This window comes from Enhydra lutris, unplaced genomic scaffold (assembly GCF_002288905.1).
Source record: "Enhydra lutris kenyoni isolate GAN:26980312 unplaced genomic scaffold, ASM228890v2 scaffoldscaffold61, whole genome shotgun sequence".
Lineage (NCBI taxonomy): Eukaryota > Metazoa > Chordata > Mammalia > Carnivora > Mustelidae > Enhydra > Enhydra lutris.
The window spans coordinates 836,861-849,938 of NW_019154145.1; the positions used below are offsets into that span (position 1 = coordinate 836,861).

A 13,078-nucleotide genomic window follows, 5' to 3' on the forward strand; every position below is an offset into this window, starting at 1 on the left:
ATGCCTCTAGGAATGCATGCGAACAGCAAGTCTCAGCACTGGTCCCATCAACTACCTCAAACCGAGGTCTGTACTGGCCTCGGAATCTGCAGGTGCTCTGAAAGGATTAAAAGATGCAAACAAAGGAACACCTGGGTGGCTCAGTCCCTTAAACACCCACCTTCTGATTTCAGCTCAGGTCATAATTTCAGGGTCATGAGATCAAGCGCCGTGTCAGGCTCCGTGCTCAGCGTGGACTCTGCTTGTCCCTCTCCCTCTGCTTCTCCCCACACTCGTGCACACTCTCTCACTCTCAAGTAAATAATTTAATTTAAAAAGATGTAAACACAAAATCTTAAAGACATGCCCACGTTTGTACATAACTTGAGGAGCACAGGGGCACTACGCTACAATACTTTAACTGACCTGCTCTGTTGAGAAAAGAGTTGGATTTAAAATGTCCCAGCATCAGGGGTGGCTGGGTGGCTCAGTTTGGCTCAGGTCATGATCCTGGGGTCATAGGATCGAGCCCCACATCAGGCTCCCTGTTCAGCAGGGAGCCTGCTTCTCCGTCTCCCTCTGCCTGTCTCTCTACCTACTTGCGCCCTCTATCTCTCTGTAAAATAAATAAATAAAATATTAAAAAAAAAAAAAGTGTCCCAAACTCACTCATGCCTGGTGAGGGCCAAGCGACACCAGGTATGCCATAGAAACACACCAGCAAAGTCATGGGCAAGTTGTGCATGTGGCGTTCAGCAGCTCAGGCTGAAGAAACCCTGGGGAACTACTAACACAAGCATCTGGCGATGCAGCTTTAGTTCCAGTAAAACATCACCTGACAGACTAAATGTCATTAATTTGCATTTTATTGGTTTGGGCAATCAAGTTTTGTATTTCTGTAAAAGTTACATGCAGTAAGAGTTTATCAGTAGTTCCCTATTATTAGAAAAACAATTTAATAACAGCTTAGAAAACGTCCTCATTTAAAATGTTTTAAAAAGTCAAGGAAAATGGGGAACTAAGTATCTCCAAGCTTTCATTCCTCTCAGAAATATCAAGAAAACAACGAAAAGGGGCGCCTGGTGGCTCAGTCAGTTAAGCAACTGCCTCCAGTTCAGGTCATGATCCCAGAGTCCTGAAATCGAGTCCTGAGTCAGGCTCCCTGTTCAGCGAGAAATCTGTTTCTCCCTCCACCCCTCCCCCTTGCTCGTGCTCTCTCACTCTCTCCTATTTTATAAAAATATAAAATCTTTAAAAATTGAAAAAAATTTCAGTTTAAAGTGTGAAAAAAAAAAAAAAGAGGGGCGCCTGGGTGGCTCAGTGGGTTAAAGCCTCTGCCTTCAGCTCAGGTCATGATCCCAGAGTCCTGGGATCGAGCCCCGCATCGGGCTCTCTGCTCAGCAGGGAGCCTGCTTCTCCCTCTCTCTCTGCCTGCTTGTGATCTCTGTCAAATAATAATTAAAATCTTTAAAAAGAAAAAAAAGATAAAGTAAATAAGGGACTGTCTGAAGCCCACAAAAGCTAGGGCGAAACTCTGGGAAATCAGGGAAATCAACAGCAGTCATGTATACGGGAAATTCCAAAAGCCACACCCAGGCAAGAGAAACGCTCAGAACAGTCCTGAGAAGACCTGAGGCTTTCACCGTGGACTGATCCGCAAGTCTCGAGCACATGAGCTAGTTAGTGAGGTGCTGTTTCAGAACAGCCAGTCTATGAACACTAGAAAGGGTAGTTGTAGCCTCTCTCCTGTTTCCTTCGGGGAGGAAGGTGTCTGGACTGTCTGTTTCAGTGCCTGGCATTAACAGAAATCTCTGTCAAAACATTTGCTAACACCAGCTAAAAGCACAGAGACTTCAATGAACACACATATGACAAGGGACAGTCTTTACAAAAATAATCTGGGAAAGCCTCAAAACAGTAAGACATTACACACACAAAATCAAATGCCCAGTTCTCGTGCAACAACAAAAATCACAAGGCAAACAAAGACACAGGAAAACACAACTCACTCAAAGGAACAAAATTCACTATCCCCGAGAAAGCTCAGAGATGGGACTTACTCCACAAAGACTTTAAAACAACATTTTTAAATGTGCTCAAAGAATAAGGGAAAAACATGGACAAGGAACTAATGTTAACCAGTAAAATGAAACATGAACAAAATGAAAATGACAATACCAACAAAGAGACAGGTATTTATAAAAAGAACCAAAAGGAAATATTCTGGAGCTGAACAGCAGTACAGTTACTGAAGAAAAATTCACTAGAAGGTTTTCAACAGCAGCCTTGGGTAGTCAGAAGAATCAGCAAATTTAAACAGGGGACAAATGAAATTATCTAGAGGAGTAAAACAAAAAACAAAAAACAAACCAGAGAAAAGTGAACAGAGCCTGAAGGACTTACAGGACATCATCTATGTCCCCTATGGACCAACACACTCATCGTGGGAGTCCCCACAGAGGAAGGGCAAGAGAGACTATTTGAAGAAATAGTAGCCCAAAACTTCCCAATTTTGATGAATACATAAATTTACAAGTCCACAATCTCAACAAACTTTAAGTAGGATAAACACAGAGACCCACACCAAGACACATTACAATCAAACTGTTGAAAAACAAAGCAATCTTGAAAGCAGCAAGAAAAAAGCTACCTGTAAGGTACAAGAGCTCTTCAGGAGGCCTATCAGCCAGTTTATCATCAGAAACCTTACAGGCTAGGAAGGCAGGAGCAGATATCGTTAAAGCACTGAAAGAAAAAACTGCCCGCTGAGAATTCCTTATCCAGCAAAACAGTCCTTCAAAACTGAAGAAGAAACTAAAACATTCTCAGATAAACAAAAGTTGAAGTAATTTGTTCACACCAGGTCTGCCCAGGAAGAAAGGCTGAAGGAGTCCTCCAGGCTGAAAGGAAACACGGGACACGGTAACACAGAGCTGCGTGAAGACACAAAGCTCTCTGACAAAGGCGAATGCATGAACAGTTACAAAAGTCAGTATAGTATTATTATTTTGATCTACTGCTCCATTTTTTATTTTCTACAGATTTAAAAGGCAAATGCATAAAAAAAATTATAAGTCTATGTTATTGGGCATGAAGCGATAAAGATGTAATCTGTGACATGAGTAACATGAGGAGGAGAATTTTACAAGAGAACAGTTTTTGTGTGTTATTAAAGTTAAGGAGGATGAAAAATTAGGCAGTTATACCTTCTGGATATTATACGTAATTCCTATGGTAACCAGATATATGTATAATTAGATAAAGATAAGTTTTAGAATAAACAACTAAGGGACGCCTGGGTGGCTCAGTTGGTTAAGCAGCTGCCTTCGGCTCAGGTCATGATCCCAGTGTCCTGGGATCGAGTCCCACATCGGGCTCCTTGCTTGGCGGGGAGCCTGCTTCTCCCTCTGCCTCTGCCTGCCATTCTGTCTGCCTGTGCTCACTCTCTCTCCTTCTCTCTCTCTGATAAATAAATTAAAAAAATCTTAAAAAAAAAAAAAAAAAAAAAAAAGAATAAACAACTAAACTATCAATTACAACATGCTGATACTAATGAGATTTTTCAATTTAGGTGAAGTATGCCTTGCAAAGACATATCAATGAAGTCCATTACACAGTTCCTGCCCTTTTGGGTCTTAAAACTGCTGAGAGAAAACTAAGACATTTGAAACATTTTTTTTAATGATTTTATTACTTGATAGATAGAGAGAGCCGGAGAGCACAAGCAGAGCGAATGGCAGAGGGAGAAGCAGGCTCCCGCCCAGCAGGGAGCCCGATGCGGGGCTCCATCCTAGGACCCTGGGGTCACGAGCTGAGCCGAAAGCCGAAGCTTAACCAGCTGAGCCACCCAGGCACCCCACTTGAAACATTTTTTAAAAATAATATAGAACATAACTTCTTAAATAAATTTTAATCAAATTATAAAAGCAGTACAGGTGATTAGAAAAGGATGCATCAATGAAGAGAAAAGTTAAAGCCAAGAATGCCACTGCGGGACATAAACGTCTGTCAAGAGAAGCAAAAAATTACAGAGGGAAAAAAAGGGATTAGAGTTGATTTCATTCCAAGTAGTAACTCAGTTACTTTTCAATTATATATCCCAATCCATATTTACATTGTTTTTTTTTTTTTTTATTTGACAGACAGAGATCACAAGTAGGCAGAGAGGCAGGCAGAGAGAGGTGGGAGGCAGGCTCCCTGCTGAGCAGAGAGCCCGATGTGGGGCTCGATCCCAGGACCCTGGAATCACGACCTGAGCCGAAGGCAGAGGCTTTAACCCACTGAGCCACCCAGGCACCCCACATATTTACATAGTTTTAATGGTCTTTTCTATATAATAAATTTATAAAGTAGTAAGTAATAAAACCTCTCTCTATTTATTTCAAACTTAAACCCATCAGACTCCAACCTCTCCACTGGGGTCCAACTGGGCCCACTGCCCCCCACTGCTTGCTTGAGTTTCCAACAGCTGGATTTCCCCTCCACAAACCTTTCCTTCTCCAATTTCTTCCATCTCGTAATAAATGAAACCACTATCCATCAAGTTGTTCCACTACCCCTGATTTATCTCTCCCTCACTCCAATCCAATCCACCACTTGGTGTGGTTAAACCCACCTCCAGAATAATCTGAAATCCGTTCATTCCTAGTCCGATCCACCATCATCACTTCTAACCTCCATTCCTTAACAGTTTCCTATTTACCTTCTTTGCTCACTACAATCTATTACATATAAAAACATACTGAAGCCAAAGTCATCTTCCTAAAATACAAGTCATGCTATTCCCCACCTAAAATCCTCACAACTTTATCCCAAGTTAACTCCATCCACTCAGAGATCAGTCTAATAGGTTTTTGTTTGGGGTATTATTTTCTACTTGGTTCTTTTTTTAAATGAAATAACAGATACCAGAGAGGAGGTACATCTCACCTTGAGTTTGGACTCTGAAGCCGGGTTGCCTGGGTTCAAATCATGGTTCTACCACTCTACAGATAAGTAATCGTGGGGAAATTACTTAAGCCTCTCTGGGTCTCAACTTCATGAGCTAAAGATCAATTTTTTTGATGCTCACTGATTGGCTGGGGTTGTAAAGAATTACTATTCAGTAAGGTTTCAGTGGCGGGGGGGGGTTGTACAATAGATAGGATTAATATTACCACTGGATAAATGCAAAGTTGCTCCTGAATTATTCGGACATTTATTTGGGCACCACTACGGCAATTCTACTCTCACCATGTCCAGCTGGAGGAAGGCTGAACCTACAAGAGACCGCTTCCCGAATCAGCCTGCCGGACACTCTCACTCAGCCACCAAAACACCGACGGCCACGCCCACACACTCGGGCGCACCGTGATGATGCCAGCTAGAAACTATTCAAAGCCATGCCGTTTATAACAGCAGGAAAGAAAGAAAAACAATATAAATGCCCCCAAACCAATGGCTAAAGAACCAGAGCACTACAACATAAAGAAAATACCATAATGGCAAGGACAAGGAGATACATAGATGAAATCATGCCATGTGGGAAAAAATGAGGGGAAATACACATATGCTGATTACTACTCCATAAAAATGTGGTATCCTTTCATTTTCTGTAAAGATGCTTAAGTTTGTTGTAAATAAAGCTTTGTTCTAAGCCCAGATATCTCCCAGGGCACCTTGAGCTCTACTATTTAATGATCCTATGAAAACCTAAGTGTGCAACACCCTGTTAACACTGGCAAATAGTACATCCACATTTTACAAAACTTTGCATCAGAGATGGGATGTGCCCAAGGGCCACCAGAGGTGCAAAAGATCAAGGCCGAAGCAAGAACTTGTCATCAAGGTCTCTTACAGGGCATTAGCTCTTAAAAGTGACAGCACATACAGGCGGTACTAGTTGCCAATTTTTTCTGTACAGAAGTGAAATTCTACATTCTGGCTCAAGTGTTTCAATTCTTTTCTAGACAGGTCTTGTCTCAATATTTATGCATAAATTAATAAAACAGGCAAAAAAAAAAAAAAAAAAAACCAAAAAAACCAAAATTTAGTTTTATCCTTACAATAAGTTTTAAAGAGATTATCTGAATATTATGTTGGACCGTAAATCAACCATGGGGAGGAAGAAGATTGGTCTTAAAAAGATTTTTTTTAATGATTTCTGTATAATTTCCTTTTTAGATTACTAAAGGTCTTGTACTGGGATCTTAAACTACTTAAAATATTATAAAATTCATTTTAAAAAATCAATGTAAAATACAATATACCAAAAAAAGTACATATACAATAACAACAATGAAATAATAATAGTTTGGAGGGAATCTTTCATTTTTAAAAATTCTACCTTAACGGGGGCACCTGGTTGGCTCAGTGTGTTAAGCTGCTGCCTTCGATTCAGGTCATGATCTCAGGGTCCTAGGATCGAGCCCTGCATCGGGCTCTCTGCTCGGCAGGGAGCCTGCTTCCTCCATTCTCTCTCTCAGCCTGCCTCTCTGCCTACTTGTGATCTCTGTCCAATAAATAAATAAAATCTTTTAAAAAAAAAATTCTACCTTATTAAAAGGATCAGCAATCCAATCCCTCCTTCAGATGTTACATGAACTGCTTGCAATGTGGACAAAATTTACTCTAAGTTTTCTAAGATTACTTTAGAAGTTTTTATTTTCTAAACTGTGCCAGGTTTGTAAGATCACTTAGAAGATGCCAAGCTAAGTCTGGAGCGGCCCCAAATGCACCTGACATATGCGTATGCACATAAGGTAAAGACAGAGTTGAACAGCGGTGCATCTCCATTTGCTTATTCTTTCATTAACCACAGCCAAAACGTGAAGCTGATTTTCTTAGTAAAAGCCTACTATGACTTGTGTACTTTAAAGAACAGACTTTCAAAATGTAGCTCTAATCATACGTAGCCCACAGATCACCAGTGGATCACTAAGAACACCGAGAAGAGTATTTGAGACTAAATGAACATGCCGCACACCCGTCTGTAGACCTAGACATGCAGCACACACAGAAGCCAAAGGAGGACACAAAGTACTGGCCACTTACAACAACCCACATGGGGCTCCCCCACCATCAGACCCCCTTTGTTGGGAAACATCAGCATGTTCTAATTTTGTTACAATACACAGTCGTTCATTCATGAGCCTCGGCTGTGAATTACCTGACTCAAAGCTGGGATGGAGCTTGTCTGAGGAGTGGTCTGGGATATGGGACCATTCATCTGTAAAATTGAAAACATCAAACACACCATCAGTACAATGGAAAGCAGTATTTTCAAACCACAGTAGTTTAGCAAAAACAAAACCCCCTAAGAAAAATACATTTTTACATGACAAATCAATAATATTCAGAAAGATGTAGGAGCCTAGAAACTTAAAATATTTTAAAATTCTAACTGACCACTGTAAGCCAAATTCTTTGTAGTTTCAATGGGGAAAATTAATTAAAAATCTGCTTTGCTTGATATGGTAAAATCTTAAAAGCAGTCAAAATTTATTTTACAGTCCTAGTTAATTCTTTAAATACCTACCCGTAGAACAGGTGTAATGTTATTACAGTATTTATAAACCACTGCATTTTTCTTGGTGATTTCAGCTCCAAAAGCTTTTAAGTGTCTGGAGATACGTGTTTTCTCTCTCACCCACTACTGCTTCCTCTACTACTAAGCTTCGCATAAACTTATTCAGAATATAACACCTATACTTCGGTTGTAAGATCTGCCAGAGTTACTACTCTGATTTACTTATTAAATCCAACACAGCCTCTGTGAGGAGGAGAGGAGAGCGAGGCACCAGGCCAATTCTGGCCTCGACCCACACTCACCAGATGAGCGCTGTCCTTCCCTTCCTGGACTCGCTGGCCCTGCGGTTCAGCCACGACCTTAGTGTCCTGATCAGAAGTCATGAGCTGTTTACTTTGTGGCTGCACTGGGAGAAGCTGAATGGCGACCGTAGAATGCTGTGAACCAACAGGAGACAACACATCAGTAACCTGAAGTACAGAATACAACGGATGCTCAAAATTAAGTTACTAGGAAGTCTTAAAATTCTCGGGTTTTCCAGGGCATGTGTTTATCCCTCTGGAGTCTAAGCGGCTTATTTACCTATTTACTTTAAATTTGGGCTCACGCCCAGCATGGAGCCCAAGTCAGGGCTTGAACTCATGACCCTGAGATCAAGAGCCCAGGAGAGATCAAGAGCCAGCCACCCAACGGACTGAGCCACCCAGGCGCCTCTGCAGTCTGGGTAGTTTAAAAAAATCTACCCACTGGGCGCCTGGGTGGCTCCAGAGGTTACACGTCTGCCTTCAACTCAGGTCATGATCTCAGGGTCCTGGGATTGAGCCGTATGAGGCTTCCTGCTCAGCAGGGGCGCCTGCTTCTCCCTCTCCCACTGCTTGTGCACACATTCTCTCTCTCTTTCTCTGTCTTAAACAAATAAAATCTAAAAAAAAAAAAAAAAAAAAAAGGAATCTGCCCATAATTCAACCCAAGAATATACTAAGACTAGAAATCACGTGTTAACATACAAACCCACTCATATTCAGAAATCCATTTTCTTAAAAACAGAAAATAATAAAATAGGACTACAATTCGTGATTTGATGAATCCCAAATTTACATGTATCATTTTGACTGGCCCCATGAATTTATTTTGTTCCAGAACAAGAGTTTTAAAGAGAAATAAACAATAATTAGTTAAAAAGAAATCCCTTCAAAATCCTGACCCACACAAACCGAAAACCACCTCAAGACAGCAGGACTGGGGAATGTGGGCAGCTCCATGGTTAAGCCTCTGCCTTTAGCTCCAGTCATAATCCCAGCGTCCTGGGATCGAGCCCCGCTGCTGCAAAGCAGACTTTCCAAGGCACTGATTTGCCTCAACAGTTAGAGACTGAACTTCCAACGAGCGATCTCATCTGATTTTCCCAAACAGCATAAATAATGACTCTTTTAGACAACAACACTCATTATGTCGTACGACCAGCTTACGAGCCGGGTTCTCAGACACCCGGGGCTGCCCTCTGGTGTCTCCCTCTTTCTGCAGCGCTGCGCCGCCTCAGAGCGCCACTAGGGCTGGCTTCAATCCAGGTTCCTCTCAGGCTGTCCTGAAACACAGCAGCCACGGCCAGATACAGAGATTTAAAAGCGAGCTACTTCTGTCTCGCAAGGTAACCAGGCAGGTTCTTCGTTTCTACGCCGGTGCTCCCGACTCTCACTAATCCGCTTAGGATAAATTCCCAAAGCTCCCGTGGATGAAACCCTCTGAAGGCCGGCGGTAATCTCTTCCAACGGACAACGCCACCATCAGGCACGGAAGCACAAAATCCCTTCTGTGCTCACAGGTTTGGCGATATAAACTGCAGAAAGCGAAGAAACGCCTGAAACAGATCAGTTTCATGGAGGTCAACGTCCTCCAAAGTCAGGGTATGAGACGTTACACTCTAAGAGTTTGCAACACGTGAAACTATCACAGAAAGGAACGTCAAGGGGCGCCTGGGTGACTCGATGAAGCGTCTGCCTTTGGCTCCTGCCATGATCCTGGGCTCCCTGCTCTGCTGGATAACTACTTCTCTCTCTCCCTCCACTCCTCCCCCTACTGGTACTCTTTCTCTCCCTCTCTCTCTCAAATAAATAAAACCGAAAGAAAGAAAAAGAGAAAGAAAGGGAGGGACGGACGGACGGACATCGACTCTCCCCAAACACCAGAAAATGAAGTCATGGGATGCTAACTAGATGTCACAGAAGGTGTTGTAAACACTTTGCCACTATGAACTCCTCGATTTGTAAGATTCTCAACGAAAAAAGATGTTTGGTTAAAAACAAGGTAAGACAGGGGCACCTGGGTGGCTCAGTGGGTTAAAGCCTCTGCCTTCGGCTCAGGTCATGATCCCAGAGTCCTGGGATCGAGCCCCGCATGGGGCTCTCTGCTTAGCAGGGAGCCTGCTTCCTCCTCTCTCTCTCTGCCTGCCTCTCTGCCTACTTGTGATCTCTCTGTCAAATAAATAAATAAATCTTAAAAAAAAAAAAAAAAAAAAAAAAAAAAAAAACAAGGTAAGACAGCCAAAAGGGGAAATCCAACTGTAAGAATCCTTTATTACAACTACTACCTATATTTTTTCAGTCAGAGACTCTGTGCCTCCTGACAGAACCCGCAGCAAGGCCAGGAAGTGGTCTTGCAAAACAAACAAACGAACAGTGCGCACACGCCCAGGATGGTCTCATTACTGACTCGCTGCTCCTTACTTGCGAACTCACTACGAACAGTGCCCCTGCGGATCCCAGCAGTGCGGAATACTCGGACAAGTAGCCTGGCTTCCTCAACACCAACGACACACGATGCACGTACTGGCCAAACCATGGCTTTACTTGGTTTGTGTGGCTTTATTCAATTCAAACAAATGACAATCAGGGAAGCAGTACCGATGGGATATTTGATGGTATCAAAAAATTACTATATTTTCTAAGATGTGAGAATGATGCTATGGATATCTTTAATTTAAAAAAAAAAAACAGGCCTTACAGAGTTGCATACTGAAATATTTACAGGGTCAGTAATATGATGTCTGGAATTTTCTTCAAAACAACATGTGGACAGAGAGGTGGGAGTTTGTATTCGTTCCCCTTGGAAGAGGGATATGGGGGTTCACGATTCGATCCAGTCTGCTTGTACATGCTTGAAAATGTTCCATGACAAAAGGCTTAAAAGGTAGCACGGCAGTGTCCTAGCGCAACAGACACAGCCAACCTGGTCTGTCCCAGGCCTCCTGTCCACAAACAAATACTCCTGACGTCACACCACAAGATCTCTTAATTACTGACCTAACATGCACTGTTTTTCTAAGTCCTACACCTGAAAAGACCTTACTGATCTCCACCTTGTTTAAGCAGCACAAAAGGTACAAAGCATTAAAATCAGACTTTATCAAATGTCTGAATCTAAAATAAAGACAGAGTACGATGATGCAACACTGACAATAGTTCAATAAATAACAAAACCATCTATTCATCACTCATTCAAGAGCCCCAAACCACCCTGAGACTTAAACCATTTAAACTACTGCTTCCAGGAATGGCCGAAGAGCAGGTCTCCAGGTTTTAAAGAGAAAGGGGTGGGGGTGGGGGGTACATTTATCACCAAAACAAAGCATTTGCCAGCATAAGACCTAGGAATTTGAAAACCTGATAGTGTTCAGAGGCAGCCTTCACAAAGCCTTCCTGAGCTGAACAAAAGGGCTTACTTCCCTGGTTTGATTTCATCTCTGAAAGTAAAAAGGCAGAGATGAAATCAAAGGGCCTCCTTCCTGTCCTGTGGTCTCTATGCTAGTTGGACATTTTTAATTTCACCTGTCAAAGCTATACCTAAAAGTTTAATCAGTCTTATTAAACACTTGGGAGAGGATGGTTGTCTCGGATCTGTTCCTAAAGAATCCTTTTCCCATGTACCAGAGATGTCTGTTTCATAATGAAACATTCATTAAGTCTCGGGGGGGTCCCATCTAGGACCTCCCAGGGCATTCAGTTGTCTCTGCCGCCTGTGACAACTCCTCAGGCTTTCCTCATCTTGTCCACACTTTCCAAGAGCGCCGGTGACTGCTTCTGTCACACCAACCTGGGCCACACTCACTATGACAGCAAGGAAGCCAGGGAGCGTGCCTGTGGTCTCGGCACAGAAGCAACAGGAAAGGAAAGGGAAGGGAAGGGAAGGAAAAAGGGAAGGGAAGGGAAGGGTTCTCACAGCCACAGAAGGACAGAGCCTGGAAAGAACGAATGGGTAACAAACGTGTCCAAATCCACACGCCACGCCGGTCACCTCTGGAGGTTCTCAGGATACCAAGTCATCTCTCTGAAGCTTTCTATAGGCCAGCAGTCATCAGCCTGCTGTTCCCGCGTGACGCCTGCAGCGCGGCCACACAGCTGGTCAGGGTGAACGGCTCTCCGTACAGGAGCCACAACTAATAAACAATGAGAGACCAAATTGGAAAATCAAACTGTTTTTAAGAGCTAATGAAATAAAAAAGCAATAACCCCTGATGTCTGCTCAAGCCCGGGGCAGAGCTGATGGAGAACTTCACAACGGCTGGATGAGAGGGGACACTAGAGCAACTTTTCCATCCTGTCAGGAAAGTGAACGACCAGGTGTTACATTCTTCCTGATGTGAAGAGCGAGCACCATTTATCAGTCATTCTTCCCAAAAAAAGAACCTGTAGTTAATCATACCTCTAGACTGGACTCCCAGTGTAAAGGAAATTCTGGGACAATACATGTTTAATCACATCCACACAAAGCCATTAGCTAAATCCAAAATGTGGGGCATTCTAGAAGACAGATGACCTCATTTCTGCAGCACACTTAAGACATGGAAAAATGGGAGGAATTTTTTATTGCCACAAAATACAAAAGCTTTAACCAAAATAACCTTATGTAATGTGAGAACTGTATCTGGATTGAAATAAATTAACTTTGGAATGACACCTTTGACAGGAAAAGCCGACTGCTGCCTAGGTAACAAAGTGTATTATCGAATGATTATTGATTCCACTGGGCACAATCCAGGTGCTGTGTCTGTTTAAAGGTCTTATCTGGGAGACATATAAACTGAAAGACTACAGATGACATTACATACGCAGAATTTGCTTTAAAATACGCTAATAATTTTTTTGGTAAATTTAAGAAACAAAAAAACAGAAGAGTAAATGAAACAAGACGGGATTGGGAGGGAGACAAACCATAAGTGACTCTCAATCTCACAAAACAAACTGAGGGTTGATGGGGGAGGGGGTTGGGAGAGGGGGGGTGGGATTATGGACATTGGGGAGGGTGTGTGCTATGGTGAGTGCTGTGAAGTGTGTAAACCTGGCGATTCACAGACCTGTACCCCTGGGGATAAAAATATATTATATGTTTATAAAAATAAAATTAAAAAAAAAAGAAACAAAAATACAAGACTGCAGCAAGTGGCTGGCAGCTGAAGACAGGCGGCACACAGAGGGCTGCTCTGCTACCCACCCTCTCTACTTCTGCGGTTAAAAATTCCCACAATAGGGGCGCCTGGGTGCCTCAGTGGGTTAAAGCCTCTGCCTCTGGCTCAGGTCATGATCTCAGGGTCCTGGG

At 42.7% G+C, this 13,078-nt stretch overlaps 1 protein-coding gene across 1 annotated transcript in view; it reads right to left on the bottom strand.

The window, feature by feature from the left end:
- Nucleotides 1-7,921, bottom strand: part of LOC111158602 (La ribonucleoprotein domain family member 4B) — a 63,902-nt gene extending 55,981 nt beyond the window's left edge. Inside the window, exons 1-2 of the mRNA XM_022520738.1 lie at nucleotides 7,789-7,921; nucleotides 7,127-7,186 (exon numbers count right to left, since the gene is read on the bottom strand). Coding sequence (XP_022376446.1) covers nucleotides 7,127-7,186; nucleotides 7,789-7,869 — 141 coding nt within the window. The 5' untranslated portion in view covers nucleotides 7,870-7,921. The remainder of the gene's footprint in view (nucleotides 1-7,126; nucleotides 7,187-7,788) is intronic.
- Nucleotides 7,922-13,078: the final 5,157 nt, after the last annotated feature.